General features: G+C 38.9%; 1 protein-coding gene across 5 annotated transcripts in view; it reads left to right on the forward strand.

Annotated features, from left to right (window-relative positions):
- pcdh1b (protocadherin 1b) overlaps positions 1-19,628 on the forward strand; it is a 272,809-nt gene that overhangs the window by 11,208 nt on the left and 241,973 nt on the right. For all 5 annotated transcript variants that reach the window (XM_051918520.1, XM_051918521.1, XM_051918522.1 and 2 more), the window contains exon 3: positions 442-2,622. In XM_051918520.1, the coding sequence (XP_051774480.1) occupies positions 442-2,622 (2,181 nt within the window). The remainder of the gene's footprint in view (positions 1-441; positions 2,623-19,628) is intronic.

Here is a 19,628-nt window from a genome sequence, read left to right on the forward strand (position 1 = left end):
GGAGAATTTGAATTAACACAAAACACAGTCTAATCATGTTTAACCCCACTGAGTAAATGCATTTCTCATTTCTTTTCTTATGTATTGAATAATGAATAATAATCAATTGCTATGCATAATTGTATCACTAATTAGTGAAAGCACAAACTCAATTGAGGTGTGCTTGATATTAAATTCCTAGAAGATTCAGTTTATTAATTAGACTAAATTAGTCTTGAGCTTGGATGAGCTTCTGGGTCTTTTTTTCCGGTGTATAAAGCATGTTTTTGCCATACTAATTTATTGCCGCTTACAATGAGCTACATCTATTTCTTATGGTTCTAACTAAGCATTTTAACCCCTGTATTGACCTTTATGTGTAAACCTGTGATTATATAATCTGTCTTGTAAACTGATGTTTCAGTGCTTTGCTTAGTTTCATTTTGTGTTATGTTGATTTAGGTGAAGGCCAATGACTCTGACATGGGGCCCAATGGAGAGGTGACCTACAGCCTCCACCAGGCACCACCAGCAGTCCAAAGGCTTCTTAGTATTGACCGCAACACAGGCACCATTTTTGTTAAAGGGCTGGTGGATCGTGAAGAAATCAGCATGCTCAAGTTCTACGTCCAAGCTAAAGACAATGGTCCCCAATCAAAAAGCTCCAAATCCCTTGTGACTATCACAGTAAAGGACCAAAATGACAATGCACCCTTGATCAGGATCCGGGGCATTGGTCTTGTGACACATGAAGATGGTGTTGCTAACATATCGGAGGACATGCCTGTGGGCACAGCTGTGGCTCTGGTGGAGGTATCAGATCGTGATGAGGGCGAAAATGCAGTTGTGACCTGTGTGGTTGCAGGGGATGTCCCATTCCAGCTGCGTTCAGCTAGCGAAACTGGCAATGACCGCAAGAGGAAGTACTTCCTCCAGACAACCACGCTACTGGACTACGAGCGGATCAAAGACTACAGGATTGAAATCGTGGCAGTGGACTCTGGCAACCCTGCACTATCCAGCACAAATTCCCTGAGGGTGCAAGTGACAGACATGAATGACAATTCCCCGGTCTTCTCGCCATCCATGTACCAGGTAGATTTTCCTGAGGAGAACCAGCCAGGTGACAAGGTTTTGGACGTGTTAGCCACGGATGCTGACAGTGGGACTAATGCAGAGCTGACATATAGTATCACTGGTGGATCAGTCCCTGAGGGACTCTTTGAAATTAACCCTAACACAGGAGAAGTACGTGTCATGAGCCAGTTGGACCGTGAACAATTAGATCACTATCAGTTTCTAGTCGCAGCAGCTGATAAAGGTGTACCAAGCTTGAGAGGAACTGCCACTGTTGTTGTTAAGGTGCTCGACAGGAACGACAATGACCCTAAATTTATGCTCAATGGTTACAGCTTTTCGGTCCAAGAGAACATGCCTCCCCTTAGTCCTGTTGGAATGGTAACAGTCACAGATTACGATGAGGGCGACAATGCTCATGTTCAAATCTTTGTAGAACCAGACAATGGCAAGTTTATGATTCAAAATGGAACGTACACCATCCTTTCAACTATTTCCTTTGACAGGGAAAAGGAGAGTACCTACAGTTTCCGACTGAAAGCTGTTGATGGAGGTGACCCACCACGTTCCTCCTACGTTGGCATTACTATTAATGTTCTTGACGAGAATGACAATGCTCCTTACGTCACCAAGCCCTCAAACTCGTCATACAAGTTCTTGGATCCCCGCACCAGCCCAGAAACCCATGTAGAACGCGTTGAGGCAGAGGACATTGATATTGGTTCAAATTCGGAGCTGGATTTTAGTATTGTAGGGGGCAACCCTCATGGCTTGTTCCGCATCTCTTCAGAAGGTGAGATTACGTTGGCTAAAGAGTTCACATCCAAACACATTGGTCTCCACCGTCTGGTAGTAAAAGTTAAGGACAGAGGCACACCGGTACGTCACACGACTGCACTGGTTCACATCTATGTCAATGAGACCATTGGCAATGTCTCGCATGTCGAAGGACTTGTTGGACACAGTCTTTATACGCCACTTGAAATGGACATTGCAGGAGATCCAGATTATTCTCATGACCAGCATAGTAACATTCTCTTTGGAGTCTTGGGTGGCCTTTTTGTGGTCATTCTAATCATTGTGGTGGCAGTGATCATCAGGCGTGTGCTGAAAGAGAATAAAAGTGGCTACCAGGCTGGCAAGAAGGAGACCAAAGACCTCTATGCTCCCAAACCGGGGCCTAAGAGCAACAAGAACAAGAAGGCAAAGAAAAGCAAAGTTCCAAAGCCTGCCAACCCATCTGAAGAGGACGAGGGGGGAAGTCTTCAGAAAGGCCTAAAGTTTAACCTCATGGATGATAGCGTCAACGATAGCCCTAGGATTCACCTGCCGCTCAACTACCCCCCTGGCAGCCCAGACCTGGGGCGACACTATCGGTCTAATTCTCCTCTGCCATCCATTCAGCTCCAACCTCAGTCACCTTCTGCCTCAAAGAAACACCAGGCAGTGCAGGACCTGCCGGCCACCAACACCTTTGTAGGAACCGGGGACAACAACTCAACAGGCTCAGACCAGTATTCGGATTACAGCTACAAGGCCAACTCTTCAAAATATAGCACCAAACAGGTAGGAGACGACTTCGAAAGCATGGCAGGGTACCGCAGCACAGGTTACCACACAGGGTACCACAGGCCAGAGTACCACAGCCCAGAGTATCAAAGCAACGGGTATCACAGGAACATGGTGTGGACTGAGGGCATGTATTAGGGGCTGGAACTGAATGAATGTCAAACCAAAGCTGCACTGATCACAAAGCATCACTTGATTGAAAGAAGTTTGTTTCATTTGTCAATATTTTTTTTTTTTTTTTTCAGTTCTGTAGTATCATTTATTCCCTGAAGGAAACATATGATTTCATTAATTTAATTATTACTCACTTAAATGAAGGAGACAATACCACAGTCTTATTTTTTTTTTTCCTTTTTCTTGTCTTTGAGAGGGCCGTTTTCAGTTGGACAGTGTTTATTGCTGCCCCTCAAAAGATGAACGGAACTGCTTCTAATATCCTTTGAAACACATTTGTGGTGTAATAACCTTCAGACCAAAGAGATGTGCCTTATTTTTTATTTTGTTTTTTTAGTTTTTTACATTGAAAAAGCAAAATAATAGCAAATAATAGCAGTCATTGTTTTGATATTTTTCGTTAGGCTTGCTTCAGGTATTTGCACAATTGTTAGTGTCAAAATGATTCTGAAAAGCGAAACTTTCACATTGTTTTATTGCGTAAAACAGAAAGGGTGCTGAATAGAATAAAATACACAGGAAGGCCAGTCAAGTAAGCTGAACGCATTTAAACGTTTCCATGGCACATTTTGACAGGCCTTTAAAAAATGTCTTTAATTATTTGGACCCTGTTAGTCAGAGTTCAAGTAGATTATTTATACAGATTAATGGCAGGCAATTCCTCCCTTCTTTCTCAAGCTTCATTTATTGTGCATGCAAATAGTGCCTTCTTTTTGTTATGTTCATAAATGGAATGGCTTAATGCAGATTCATCAGCTACTGACGTCAAAGTGTGCCATCGAAAATGTTTGAATTAACTGCAGAAGTTTCTGCCAGGCTTTGAATAATGTCGTATTCATTGTAAAGAGAAAGCTACTTGACGTTTAAACTAGATCACTTTTCTTAAGTACCGAACAAGAAAACCAAAAAATGAGTAGTTTATCTTGGATTTTATTAGCAAACCTTTAGAGACAATCATTGGAAAAGATTTTTTTGTTATGCAAGTTGTATATTGTGAATGTTAATAAGAAGCTATTGTGTGAGTGTGTTCATCCTCTATTGTGTTTTTGTTCTGTTGTGGAATGGCCACATTCCACAACAAAATTTACTTAAAGGATAGTTCACCCAAAATGTAAAATTCTGTCATCATTTACTCACCCATAAGTTGTTCCAAACCTGTGTGAATGTCTTTGTTCTGCTGTACACAAAGGAAGATATTTGAAAGAATGATTGTAACCAAGCAGATCTCACCCCCCATTGACTACCATAGTATTATTTTCTTCCTTTGCGTACAGCAGAACAAAGACATTCATACAGGTTTGGAACAACTTATGGGTGAGTAATGATGACAAAATTTTCATTTTCGGGTGAACTATCCCTTTAATTCGTTCTTAACACACCAAACATTTTTTTATACCAAATTTGTAAATATACAGTTTAAAACTAACCAGATAGTTCGTAGATCTCAGCTGCTTTGATAGTGGCTTCATCTTTTAATTTTTGTTCATTTGAAGTTCAAAGTGAGACGTGTGTTCGTATTTAAAGCAATAATCACTTGTGTTGTTACGATGGAAAGATGCAATGTTAAAAGGATGTCCTGCAGGAGCGGCTAGTTTACGCTAGTTACACGCATCATACAAGTACAATATGACACAAACCTTCTGCATTCTGCGTAAAGCGTGTATCATCTGTGGAACTGTTTAAAGCTGCAGACATCCCCGCTTCTGTTTAATTTCTGTCATGTGTTATTTTGTTTCTGTTGATTTGCAATTTGTATTTTGTATTTTTTTATAAGTAAACAAGTTTGCTTTCAATAAAACTGTTGTGAAGGTGTTACATTGTGGATTGAATGTTAAACAGAATCAGTGCATTGAAATTACTCACCAGGGGACATTAATTCTTAAGGTACAGTATTTCATTTCCATATTCCCATATTTATTTATGACATTGCCCTTTTTATACATCACATTTTACCTTTAAACATTCACTTTTTATTTACTAACTGAGACCATAAAATGTCTACTTCGAAAACTCCTCACAGTAGCAGTGAGCACAGGTCGATGTGGTTGCATTAACACAGCTATTATTTTAAGCTCACTAAGTTGATAGCTAGACAAATGGATTGATTTTGCTTTACTTCTCAGCAAGTTTAGTTTTATAGCACTCACAAAATGCCAAAATGTCGTATTATGTGATCCATATCTTAACACAATTAATTTACAACATTGGGGTTGAGCCAAACACGGAGTCATTATGCTTTACGAATGCATTTTTTTGTTTGTTTTGTGTTTCGTCTTTTTTGTTTTGTTTTTCTCATTCATACTGCATATCACAGGAACAAAATCATGTTCCAAGAGAATTTGAGCAGTGCCGATTTGGCTTATCCGAATGACCCTAGAGGAAAGCGTGGTGTTTTGTACAGGTCCTGCTAATCAAAGCCCCTTTTTTGGTCCCCATCTTTAGATTTAAGGAATAGGATCAAGGGATGGTTGTCAGAGGTCTTACGTTTTTTGTACTATTCGATTGGCTCCTTGAATGCCAGCAGCTAATCTGGGCCAAAAAAAAAAAGACACACACTCACCACACATGCAGCCTTTGCCGCTGCCGACCATTTAAATTCTAGCGGCGTCTGCGCTTCTTAAAAGCTGTCGATTTTGCCCTCAGCTTGCACCGTCACCATGGCAACGGACTGACCAGTGTGTGTTGTATGCTGACTCACAGACTGCTCTGAGTGCAGGTGGGGGGAGAGAGAGAGAGACCAGGAGGGATCATTGAGAGATGAATAGAAAGATGGCATGAGAAAGAGAAAAAAAAATAAAGGTGGTTGAATTAGTAAAACAAAAACAAATGTCATTCCACACCATTCTTCCATGTACTCCGATCATGACACCCTTGGTGCTTCATGCTAATGGAAGTAACAGGCAAGTCATTAATTCATTCACTTAGTCACATTCCTTTCTATCATGAGCTAGGAATGTCCACTTTACATTTCATGAAAATCCACTTTGAATGCGGTTATAAATTGAATATTAGTCTCTACTGTACCTTAAGTTTGTCATTGTCCCTGTGATCTGCTCTTAATGACAGAAATTCAAAGAAGAGGGGATAATGCAGCCTTAAACCTGTTCCTGTATATGTCTGCATAGCATTTCCTTTCTATACATTGTTTGATAGGCAATATCATGCACAATATTGTATACAGTATATTTTAACTAGTCATCAAAGTCTTCTATACACATTTATAAATTCTACCATTTACCTTCATAAGACTTTCATCCTTTTGTGCTTGTTTAGCCTCCACTCTTTTCTCCCGGTTGTAAAAACTTCAGTCTGAGCGTGATTGAGAATTAGTGGATGTCGCTTTGATGTCGGTCCCTTTTATGTTTCATGGTTTAGGAAAACATGAATGAATTGGAAGATAAAACAATAGGCTGTCCATTTCTTTTGGGTTTTTCTAAGTTGTGTCTCCTTTTTCTCTGCTCTGTCTCGTGTGGTGTGGTCTTGTGACTAGCCGTTACAGAGCGAGAATCTATTTTGTGAAGTGTGAAGTCAATTATGTAAAACAGTTCTGTGGTCTGGGCTGCGGTACAGCAGCTGCAAGTCACCCTTTAGCAGTCTATGGCTTCAGTAGCATCTTTATCTCAGCAGTCTGTCCACCTTTCTCTCCTTTAAATAAGCAAATAAGTGCCTACTATTGCTTAGTGCTTAATCAGGCGGAACAAACTCGCCAGTAATAATCGTGACTCATCAGGAGACGATATAGCTGAAGGGAGAAAGAGGAAAACAAAATTGTTTCAAAGGAACTCTGGTGGAATATTAAGCAACCAGCGTCATTTGCATTATTCAGGTATTTTAGTTGACAATGCGAGGCTAATTAAAATAAAGAGCTGTTAATTGTGAAGATGCCCCTCCATTTACTTTGAATTGACTTTTTTTTGACACATAGATAAGATGGAGAAATTGCTGTGTCTAACACCTGCAAGAAGCCACTGATAGCATCTTTTGTGTGCATTTCACAGGGGGAAATTACACCAGTCGGAGTGATGCCGCTAAATTGCACTCTTTACACACTGACGTGTTGTTTTTATGCATGTGCCCATTTCTAGCACATAAAAATGCCATAATTTGGTAAATCAGAATTATGACATAATTATCTCATATTTATGAGATAGTAAGTTAAAATTATTTGATGAAAAATAAAAATTGACTGTTGACACAAAAAAAGTTAACTTTGACACAAAAAAGTTGACAATAAGTAAAAATTGAGATGTCATTTTAAAGGGTTAGTTCACCCAAAAATCATCATTAATTCCAACCAAGTCATTAATTACTCACTTTCATGTCGTTTGCAAACCTGCAAGACCTTCGTTCATCTTCAGAACACAAATTAAGATATTTTTGATGAAATCCGAGAGGTTTTTTTTTTTATCTTGCGTAGAAAGCAACAAAATTACCAAATTCAAGGTCCACAAAAGTAGTAAAGAGATCGTTACAATAGTCAACGTGACTACAGTAGTACAACCCTAATGTTATGAAGCAACGAGAATGCTTTTTGTGCGCAAAAACAAAACAAAAATAATGACTTTATTCAACAATTTCTTCTCCCCTGTCATTCTCCTATGCAGTTTACATTGAAGACCCATTGCAGAGCTTCCAGGTTCTATGTCAGAATGACGGCTCATTATTAGCCGATGCTGTTCACGTGAGCACCATGACACATGCTTGTGATGCTGATGCAGGAGCCGGCCAATAATGAGCTGGCGTTCTAACGTAGGACATGGAAGCTCAGCAATGTGTCTTCAACGTAGATTAAAAAAAAAAAAAAAAAAAAAAAAAAACTGACATACAAAAACATTGACATTAAACATTGAGATACTAATGCCGGGTTCAGACTACATAATATTTTTGTCGGTCACGATAGTCACTGTCAAATTATACGCGTTTGACTCCGAAAATATTGTCGTGTCATGAACAAGAAACTTATCAGACTACACGTTGCTACCCGACCATTCATCGCGTGCCGTTTTTAACCGCGTGCGTGCTGTCATCGAAAAGGCGGGACTATCGACTGACAGAAGGTGCCGTGAGCGTAAACAAACAATGGTTAGCAGCGTGTTTTGTCGTCAGAAAAGCCCAAAAGTGGACACATATCTGGACTGCATGGATATTTGGATTTCCTCCAAAGAGAACTGAGGTAACATATGTTTTATTTACCTTTTTCACTCTGTCGCGGTAACTTCGTCCCTCGAGGAAACATAAATGCAGGAGTATTGTTGCCATAGCTCCACAAACATTTCCTCCATTGTAAATTCCACCTAGCAGGAACGATACCATTGTCTTTATTTCGTCTCGGCATGTTTGAAAGCATGTAAGAAGGAGCTTCTGTGTTTCTGTTGGCCAGTGTCACACTTCGTCGTAGACGACCGAGAAAAAAAATTAAACATGCTAGTCTTTCTGTCGTGACTTTGTGAAGCATCGCAGGCGCGGCATCGGTTGTCGTCCACTATGACACACTACACAAAATCGGGCTAAAATCGTGTAGTCTGAACCGGGCATAGTCAAATGAGAAGTCAATTATGACAATTTTTGACTTCATGTCATATGACTTTTTATGTCATAGTTATGTTTTTTTGTTGTTGTCATAATTAATAATAATAATAATATTTTATTTTTTGTGGCAGAAAAGGACTTTCATGGCTTTTAGACACCATTGTGGCCAATTGCCATTTCTGTCACTGCACCCATTCCTTTGAGTTTTGTTGTAGGAAAGGAAGGACAGGGACATTTCTGTGTTTTGAGCTTTCTTTCAGGTTTGGTTGAGGAAAGGAAGGAAGTGACAGTGGCATCTGTGTCAGTGCATTGCAATTCCCTGTTTTTTTATTGAGAGAGAAAAATAATGAAATGGAAGGAAGAAATGAAGAAGGAAAGGAAACTGGCATTTCTGCCTTTTGGGGTTTACAAGTTTGTTGAGAAATGAAAGGAACGAATGAGTTCTGAATAGCCCTGTTACTTTAATTCTCGCTAGTGTTTGAGGTGTGAACTTAATGAGACACATAAGCTTGTCTTTTTGCTCGTGTTGGCCGATGACACCCTGTTGTAATATTCTAATTAGCTGTCAGTGCCTTTCATAACATGTTTTTTTGTGATTCTTCATGTGCTGTACGCCTAATTTTTGAATGTTGTACTGCCGTGAAGATGTCTCTCTTTCCATGGCTTAAAATTCTGTCCCCTTAGCGCCTCCATGTTATTACTGTACTTGTTTCACAAGATACGTTGCCTTCCTGTGGGCTTAAATCTGGGACAACAGTGGCAGACAGGTAGATGGCCATCTTGACGCACACACAAAGGAGTGTTTTTACCTCTCTGTAATCAGTGAATTCCTGAGAGTACAAATCACTCAGCGAAGGAGAATTACTCCAGCCTTGCTGGTGTGTGAGTGAGTCAGAGCGAAGGCACGTGTGCAAGCCCTTCCAGTTCTCGAGGGAAAGATAAGGGGACACGCATGCACAAAGGTGAGCTGGAACACAAAGGTTCCTTTATGTGCAACTCTGACGTTCCCTGTCAGAGCTTCTCTCATTAAGGAGCCTGTCTCTGGGCTCACTACAACCCGACATCAAGGTCGAACACATTAGCTCTCATTTAGCTCCATTATCTAGATTATCTGAGCTGATCTAATGATAAGTATTAGCAAAGTTCAGCTCTGTGGTCAATGTTAAAGAACTAGCCGACTGTCAATTGTTGCTCTGTTGGGATGGAGGCCTTATATGCAGCCATATGGCTCTCTCTCTGGGCATATGTGTACCATTATTTTAATAGCCTCTGATTAGTGATTAGTGTGTTAGGACATGCTAATTGGGAAATGTTTCCGGTTAGCCTTTAGGGTGGAAGGCTTGGGCAGATGGATGGAGACCAATGAAAATGCCAGATTTCTAACCAAAAGTACATGAAGCTTTTTGCAATCTCATTGTTTTTTCTTAGAGAAAATGGAGAGCCAAAAATACCTCAGACTCAATATGAACTCAAACATTTATTGTCAAATACTTGTCTAAAAGCTGAAGAAAACAAAACAAAACTGAATTTTCAGTGTCACATGATCCTTCAAAAATTATTCTAATATGATGATTTTATGCTCAAGTATTACTGGTGTTCAATTATTAATAATTCTCATTATCAGTGTTAAAATAAAAGTTTTTGTTGCTTTTTTATGGCTCTTTAAAAGCACAGTTTTTATTTAAAATATTAATGCATCCTTGCAGAATAACAGTGGAGTAATTTCTTATGAAAATTGCCATCACAGGAATAAATTGCATGTCAAAATATATTTAAATAGAAAAGAAAAAAAGTTTTAAAATTGTAATATTTCACTATATCACTGTTTTATTGTATATTTCATCAAATAAATGCAGCCTCTGTGAGCATAAAAGACCTCTTTGAAAAACTTGAAAAATCGTAATTATTCCATACTCGTGACTGGTAGTATGTGTATACACTTTATTTTATGCCAATGATTTTCTCAATTGTTTCTATTTTTACTTTACTAAGGAATTTTAGAGACTAAATTACATTTAAAACAAAGCTGACCTGTATTAGGTCTCCTGAGCTATAAACTGAGCTTATAAAGTTGTCCTCTGGGGTCTTTCTCGGGTTGATAAAGGCCCAAGCGGTGCATAAAACGTTTCTCTTTATCTCCCTCTCTCTTGTTCTCTCTCCTGTCACTTTACTCTTGTGGGCTGTCATTGTTTCTGGGCGAGGTGTCGTGTGCCGTGTGGTGACTGCACTCTTTGCCTGTGCAACTGCAGAATCCGACTGCTACTCCACTTCTCTCCTCCCCAGAGGCCCATCCACACACCCTGGCATTGTCAGGCAACATCTGCTGAAATTACGCCTGGCTGTCCCACTCCTGCGCGCACACACATACTCGCTCTCCGCACAGACGCTGACAGCGTCCATCTTTATAGGTCCTGACAGCGGATGAATAAACTCGCTTGCGCACGCTCAACTACTCGCTCAGACAACACATACACACACACAGATGCGCTCGGCTGCGTGGACAGAAATTAGCCTCATAATCGTAAAAACGAACATGAAATCCAATCAAACCTTTCATGTGCACAGTCAACAGAGTTTAATCCATTTATTTATGCATTTGCTAGCTCTAAATTCGAGAAAAAAAGCTTCACTTTGCATAGCCATTAAGAGAATTTTAGTCCAATGATGTTACAGAGATTTGCATGGTGCGTGTTTATGGCACATTTAGCGTTCTGCCTCACTGCTCTGCTCTTCTGCCTCATAAGGCACTTGCTGTTAGCTGTGTCTACAGATCTGCTTTTAATTTAACATTAAGGATACAGAGAGAAATGTAGAGAGAAAGAGACAGCAGTGTGTGCGCATCTTTACTTTTGTCTTTACCTTGCTAAGCTGTTGCTTGGCCACCCACAGAGAAAGGCCAGTCCGTGCTGTCATGTTCTATAATTATTTTGTTCTTACTGGGCAAACATGAAGTCAACAGCAAACACACGCTAATAATATGGCAACACAGGCACACAACGTCCACTTGCAATGATTTACATATGTATATATTAAAAAAAACAAAGCTGACCACACAAGTCTAAATGAGTTTGGGTATAGGCATTACTGCTCATTAGAGTTGTGCTTTTGTATTGTCATTTGCTACTGAAACAGGTTTGGGATTATTTATTTGTTTATTTTCTTTTTTCCTAAATAGGATCTGTAAATTTTTTTTATTTTTATTTTTTATTAAGAAGTGTTTTGTAACCTCCAAGGCTACATTTATTTGATAAAAAATACAGTAATATTGTGAAATATGATTACAATTTAAATATTACTATTTTCTATTTTAATATTTTTAAATTTATTCCTGTGATGGCAAAGCTGAATTTTTAGCAGCCATTACTCCAGTCTTCAGTGTCACATGATCCTTCAGAAATCATTGTAAAATGATTTGGTGTTCAAAAAAAAAAAAAAATCTTATTATCATCAAAGTTGAAAACGGTTGTTCTGCTTAATATTTGTGTGGAAACTGAACATTCTTTGATGTCACTTTTGATCAAATGCATCCTTGCTGAATAAAGTTTTTTTTTTATTTTTATTTTTTAAAGGGGACCTATTATGCCCCTTTTACAAGATGTAAAATAAGTCTCTGGTGTCCCCAGAATGTGTCTGTGAAGTTTCAGCTCAAAATACCCCACAGATCATTTATTATAATTTGTCAAATTTAGGTGTGAGCAAAAACATGCCGTTTTTATGTGTCCCTTTAAATGCAAATGAGCTGCTCCTCCCAGCCCCCTTTCCAGAAGAGGGTGGAGCTTTAACAGCTTGCACTTCGATTGCTCAACAACAACAAAGCTGGAGAATCTCACGCAGCCAAAATGACGATTGTCAGTCATGTTCAGCCTTACATTGATCAAACCTTACATTCTCTCCACTGATGGAGAGACTCAGGAAGAAGTTACAACTTATGGAATGCATTTGTACATTTCTGAACGGTTTAGTGGATAAATTTATGTAGTTGCTGTGGAGTTGATTTAACTCATTGACTAGCATGTGCCATCATGTAGATTTTTTTGTGCAAATCCAGCGTTGAATTTACCCTCGTTTGTGAAGCAGTCTGGCATAAAATGACGGCATGGCAACAACACTATACTACAACAACTCTTCCTCTTCTCTAAAGCAGCCCAACATAGCCTCACCCCCTTTGTCGCGTGTTCTCTCGGGCAGGGTTTATGTAAATTTTAGGGTTAGTGATGTTACAAACCCGGGAAGAAGCTCATTGTAGTCCCTACCAGCCGTTTGTTGTAATCCCTAAACTGAAAATTCTTTAAAAGAAAATATCTCATTATATCTGCATTGAACTTTGAGCGTCGTAACTTGGCAGATGTTGTTTATGCTGTAACAGAAACATTAACTGAAGTTAAAAAAGTGAAATCATAATCAATAAATCTTATTGTCCCCACACTTTTGAACAGTCATGTGCAATTTTGTCCATTTTTTTTTTAGGAATACACTAGCATATACTGTAGTTAGCAGCTAACACACATTGACTAAAAGCCCCAAAAACTTTAAGACTGCAAACCCAATATTTAGAGCAAACCAAGAAGCCATACGGACAGAGCTAAAATGGCTGTAGGTGATTTGGCTTGTATTGCAAGTAAACGGCAGTGACAGAACAGATGTTTTTTTAGCATAATGGCACTCACGCTTACATACATACACTCTCGCATGAAGATGGAACAATCTGGACCCACATAGAACGAAGTAAACATGTTGCAGACAGGTTAATGGATTTTACTGCGGTGAATGTAAATGCGTGTAATGTGAATTGCTTTGTTGCTTAGTCCTTTGAGCACAGGGTGGGGCCTTGATGATCTTTGACCTGTGCAGTGGTCTCCGGTACATGTTGCAGACATCTCTCGTTCCTGTGCCAGGCTGTTAGCAGGTGGCACGGATCTGCCAAGGCTTGTGCTCACTGACCTGTGCTACAACCCCCAACACCCGCCGTCTGTGTGTGGGTGTTTATGCGAGACTGATACACAAGAAATCTGCTGCCCTTTTGTGCCCCTCATAATGATTTTTTCTAGGTCTTTATCAGAGAAAGGCGTGTGATTGATGTTGGAGAGAGATTCTACTACTGTCTCAAGCATGTGGTTCATTTAAGGCAAACTATGCAGCCAGAAGCATAGTAACACTTACAGGATGTGGCCATGCTGACACATGATACTTGTGGGCGATACATTTTCCTGATGCTCGCACTAGGTATTATTTCCTTTTTGTCTTCCTATTTTTGTTTTCATTTCCGATAAGGCAATAAGCACTAAAAATTCTTTCTATGTTAATTAGTTAAATGAATTATTAAATAAATAATTGTTTATTATTATTATTATTTTTTTAACCATACATTTGACCAAGACATTTGATTGTCATTTGGTTTGTTGCATGTTTCTGAGTACACTGGAAATATATTTTCTTAATCAGTATTTTTGGCCGGTTTCGACTAAAAATATTAATAGAATATGTTGTGTAATATAATATTTTCAGATATTATTATTATTATCATTATTAAATTAGCCTATTTTTTTAAGAAAAATAGGTCTGCAACATGTTTTCTATTTTTCTTGTTTTGTTATAACATATATATATATATATATATATATATATATATATATAATATAACAAATATAATATAATTATTTTTTATTTATTTATTTTTTTTGGTAGCCCCACCCACAGCAAATCCTTGTTGGCTCAAAATTACTTTCCACATCAAATACGTCAAAAAACTGGATGCGATTTTGAATTTATTTCTTCTGCTGAACACAAAAAAAAAATATTTTGAAGAATGTTGGTAACCAAACAGTTGATGGGCCCTATAGACTTCCATAGTATTATTTTATTTTTCCATACTTTGGAAGTCAGTGGGGTTCATCAGCTGTTACCGGCATTCTTCGAAATATCTTCTTTTCTGCTCAGCAGAAGAAAGAAATTCACACAGGTTTGGAACAATTTGATGGTGAGTAGATGATGACAGAATTTTAAATTTTTGAGTGAACTATCCCTTAAATTTTTCCTTTTTGCGACAGTGGACAGATCTATTACTTGATGCTAGAAACGTGTCGCATTTTTCCTAGTCAGGATGTGGTTTAAAAAATATAGTAAATAGATATTTGTAAACACTTCCTCACGTTTTACCCCATAGATGAAATTGTACAGCTTATCTCTGATTTAATTTCTCTTTCTGTCTGACTCGCACACAAGTAGACACTCACTTCAACTCTCTTCACTTCGAATCAACTTTTGAGTGACAAACGACTGGGCTCGGGCATCAGGGCATGTGATTTCTTTGGCATATCTTAGAGGAGCCATTAGTCATGTCTATATTTAACCTAGCTCTGTACTGGTGCCCACCTTTCATGTGCCAACTTGGCAGAGAAAGGGAAGAGATTGGGGAAAGAAAGTCTCATAGATAGGATGTAGAGTATTCAACAGCCATCCACTCCTGGCTTCATCGGCGGGGTGAGAATTGGTCTTGCGGAGGCAGGCATTGCTGAATACTGGTGTGTGATTGCAGTCAACGGGGGGTTTGTTACAGGAACGAGGCTATGGGAAGGGAATCAGAGAGAGGTGGGACTCTGATGGGAGAATGGTTGATTTTTTTTTTTTTTTTTTTTTCTTTTCCTCTAAGGAAAATGCATTTGGTGAGTGAATGAAAGGAGCTGGTGAGAGAAATGAGAAGGGGATGATAAAGAATGAATGATTTAACTGGAAGAGCTTGGTGAGAATATTCATCTCAGCATCTTGAAGGGATAAATTACCTAGAAATGGGGAAAAAAAAAAAGTACAGGTCAATTTTTCTTCTCTCCATGCAACTACAATGGGTTTTCATGCTTAAAAAAAAAAAAAAAAAAAACCTATCTCTGAGTCTTCTAAAGCTATATTATGACAAACAAATACATTATATTTTAAGACGTGCAAGTCTTTATTCATTGATAATCTATTATGCTAGTGTTGTGACAGGACAGAGCTACTGTATGGCTTTAGAAGAGTTGGAATATAGTCCATTAGTCCTATGGATCACTTGTATGATACTTTATGGTGCTTTTTTGTCATTTTGGAGCTTGACAGTCATAGTACTCATTCACTTTTATTGTACTGAAAAAAATGGCTGGCATATTTTTCAATGAAAATCACCATTCTATAGAACAAGGTCAAACAGATTTAGAACAATTTCATTTTTGGTGAACTATTCCCATAAGGTGTAAGAGAGATGGTGAGATGAGTAAAGGAAGGGAAAATTAAGTTGGGGTTTCAATGAACACAAGAGGAAGTCTCTCTCACTCATCTATCGATCTCTCAATCTATCGGTCAATCTTTATCAGTCCCTGTGGGGGTCTTTTTCAACCTCATGGCTGCACCGATCAACAGTGAGAAAGCGAACCTTCAATCTATACTGCCCACATATGAACATAGGCTTTTATTTTTATTTTTTTATTTATATATTTATTTATTTATTTTTATATAAATGTTTTTTGAAAGAATTCTCTTATGTTCTCCAAGGCTGCATTTATTTGATCACAAATGACAACAGCAATATTGTGATTTTTAAAGAAAATAAAGATAAAATATTTGTTTTCTATTGTAATATATTTTAAAATGTAATTTATTCCTTTTATTTATTCATTTATTCGTATTTATTTATTATGAGAAATCTTATTTATAAGTGTTTTTATGGTCTCTTTTGAGATATATATATATATATATATTTAAAAAAAAAAAAAAAAATCTTACTGACCCCAAACTTTTGAACAGTACGAGAGTTTGACTTAACTAATTTCTGTCATGACAACTCTCGTCGTATTTGGCATGGTATTGTGTTTGGCATGGTTATTGCTGCTGCTGCAGAGCAAGAACGGGACTTGCTACTGCCAATACATACACGACATGCTGCTTTGAGCAAGTAAGACATGCTGCTGCTGTACAATATAGCATACATGAATTACCCGTAGCAGATCTATACAGGTGGAGCTGGGGAAGGTGGAGGGTTTCTGAAGCGTGCTGCACTGCTAAGGCAATGCTATCAAAGGTTGAGCACTCAAACTCACTGGCTACAGATACAGCAGGAACCAATCAGCTGTGCTCTATAGATAACGATATGATTATGTGCAGGTTGAGTTAAAGGACCTATTAGCCTGTGCCATCTAGAGTTTGTGTATCTGGTAACTTTTGCTTTTGCACTGGCACATTTTTCATGCATCACCACAGTCTACCAGCCTTCTTGCTGCACAGTCCGTAGTTGTCTTGTCAGTCATTCTGCGTTTTCAGTCAAAATATTGCAAAATAATCAACAATCAACATGTGATACATTTTTCCACTATTGAAATTCCTGTGTGAATGCATTTATGCTAACTCTGTGCGTTAGTTAGTTAGATACTTTATAGATACAGAATATTGAAGTATCTTCTAGTGGTCATACCCTCTTCAGATGCGACTTGTGACCATAGCAGTTTGAGTGAGTGATAATCACTGGGGTCATACCCTCTTATATGTGTGTGGAGTGAGGGATAGAGGGACAGTGGCAGCACGGGTCCGTGTGGGTCATGGTCAGTCCGCTCCTCTTTCTGCTTGACCGGACGCCACACTCAGAGAGGTCACTCGCTGTCTCTCCTCTTGCTCTGTCTTTCAGTCTCTTCTCGACTACTCAGAACTGACATACCGCTAAAAGTCACTTGCGGAGCATATCTTCTCAATTTGCTCTGTGTGGACTCCATTTTATCCCTCTTTTCCTCCATTTCACCATTTCTGGCTGTTGGCCAGCTCCATTTGTCCACGCCACACAACTCTGAGACTGTTGACTCTCTAAAACAAAGCACTTTTCACCAGATGCGACTGGCCACAGGAGAGGATAAGAGACAGGACAGAAGAGTGGGTATAGCCTTGGGTTGTTCTGAGTAAGACTACAATGGTTATGAATCACTCAGCACTGACAGGTTAGCTTGAGGTTTTAGGCTGAAGAGTAGGAGGTAATAAGCTGTGAGTGTGTTAAGGCGCAAGATGAATGTAGATGTTTTACCGTTATAAACACTCTGCTACCCTTCGTTAATATTCCCATCTTGTATAATGAATAGCAAAGTGCATTTAATTTTGTGTTTGCGTGTGTATTGTGTGCAGTTGTATGTGAGTGTCGTGTCTGCCCCGGGCCTCTGCAGATCACTTGAGCATACACCTCCTCACCATAACGGCAAGAGGAAGTAGACACTGTCCATCTGTTTATCCACAACAGATCCTCTCAGCTCCTGCTGCTACAAGCCCCGTCCTCTGCGTTCATGTGTGTGAGAGTATGGGTATGTCAGATTTACTCAAATAGTCAGGAAAAATTACAGGAAATATTATATTGTATAGTATATTGTAGTACAGTATTATAATATAGTATATTTGGGCTGTCTTAAATTAAAATTTTCAATTTTTATTGTAACAATTTACGATTTTATAGTAATTTATGATTTTGTTTTCACTTTGGTCTCCAGGGACACACACTGCTTTTGTGCTTCCTTTGGCCCAGAGCTGTGGTCAGTCCTTACCCCAAACACACACATCCCATCTATCTCTGCACTCCTTACTTTATTTAATATTGCCATTGCTAGTCTCACCTTGAGCTTTCTCCCCTCAGCTGCAAACTGTTTGCCTGAGATAACACAATCTTACAGGAGAGATAAATAAATAAAGAAAAGGAGAGAGAGGAAGAAAAGGAGAGAGAGCGAGAACATGAGACATTATTTAGTGAGGTTTCTTCGCAGCGTCTCCTCACACGTAATCAAAAATCATTAGGCACATTAGTCTTTTTTCAGCAGGGCACGATGTGTCTTCCTGTAAAGCTGAATCATTATGACACTTTTGTTCTACCATCCTTCTCTCTCTCTCTCTCTCTTTCTCTCTCTCCTCCTTCTCTCCCTCAATTTCTTCTTTTCTTCTCTGTCTTGAGGGCAGCAGGCTGCTTGCATATGCGTGGTGATATGTCAGTCAGTCGTTAGTGGGGAGGTGTAATCTATTCTGTGGATAAAGAAAGAGCGATAGTGAGAGGTGTAGTGAAGAACGCAGGGTGTCTCCGAGCTGTCTTATGCTAGTGTTTCTCCCATCCTGGCTTTGAGTAATCTACACTCTCCGTCTCAAGGTCAGCATATTCCTCAATGAGTTTTTAGCAGGTGATATCCACTCTGTCCACTTTCTGTCTGCATGTGCTGATCCAGGTACAAACCACCCATTTGCCGATTTATAACAACCCTGAATATTCATTGTAATTTTTTGTTGTTGTTGTTGTTGTTGCTGTTGTCTTAAAGGCCCCTTGACATTCTATGACATATCCTAGGGTTCCTAGTTTTGTATTCATCAGGAGAGAGTCTGCAGAATGAAGGTGGGAATGAAAACTTCACTATTTTTGAGGTTCGTTCACAAGAATCCTGCCTTTTTTGATGTACATGGCTACTAGCAGCACACATTGGTTAAGATAAAGATTTTATCCTTTTGTAGATGGTACTCATTGGCCAATTGGTGGACTTTATTTTAATTTAATTTTATTTAATTTTATTTTAAATATTGCACCCTAACCCATTTGAAGGCCCCACTAATTGGTGGACAGTCACTGATTGATTGATTGATTGATTGATTGAATCATTCATTCATTCATTCATTCTGGATTGATTCATTCATTGATTCATTCATTCATATTGTTTTATTTATTTAATTTATTTAGAGTTAATATTGCACCCATTTGGAGACCCTGCATTTATTCATTTTTTTATTTTTTTATTTATTCAGATCTTTATTTTTCATGTTTCTAGAGCACATAATAGGTTTTGCTTTGCGGCTACTGCAGTTGCTACTTTGTGCACTGAAAAAATTAGTTCCTCTCAGATTGTAAAAAAATATAACGCCTAATGTGGCATGTACTGTATATAATGCCCTTAATTCACAGAGGCAGCCTCACTCCATTGATTCACATGTCCTATTTGTGAACCCTGCAATGTAAAACTGTGACAAGGGCATCTTTTTCACCCTGAAAGAAGACCTACTGGTGACAACCTCCAGCATTTTTGTGCTGACCCTTGCCTCTATTGTGGGCGATTCAGAGTCTCACTGACCTGGCCATCCTTTAATCAGATCCATGCAGGGCACTGAGGCATATCTTTCTCTCCCTCTCTTCTCCATCCCTTGGCTTTAATCTCTCTGCATTAGGCAGGGTTGAAGGCTAAATGTGTGCCTTGGTCTTAATCACCGGTCTGTCTATTCCTTTCTGTCAGATATCTGCCAAAGGGCCTGAGCTCGACAGAGAAAAACAGTAG

The sequence above is a fragment of the Ctenopharyngodon idella genome, chromosome 14 (genome assembly GCF_019924925.1).
Source record: "Ctenopharyngodon idella isolate HZGC_01 chromosome 14, HZGC01, whole genome shotgun sequence".
Taxonomy (NCBI): Eukaryota; Metazoa; Chordata; class Actinopteri; order Cypriniformes; family Xenocyprididae; genus Ctenopharyngodon; species Ctenopharyngodon idella.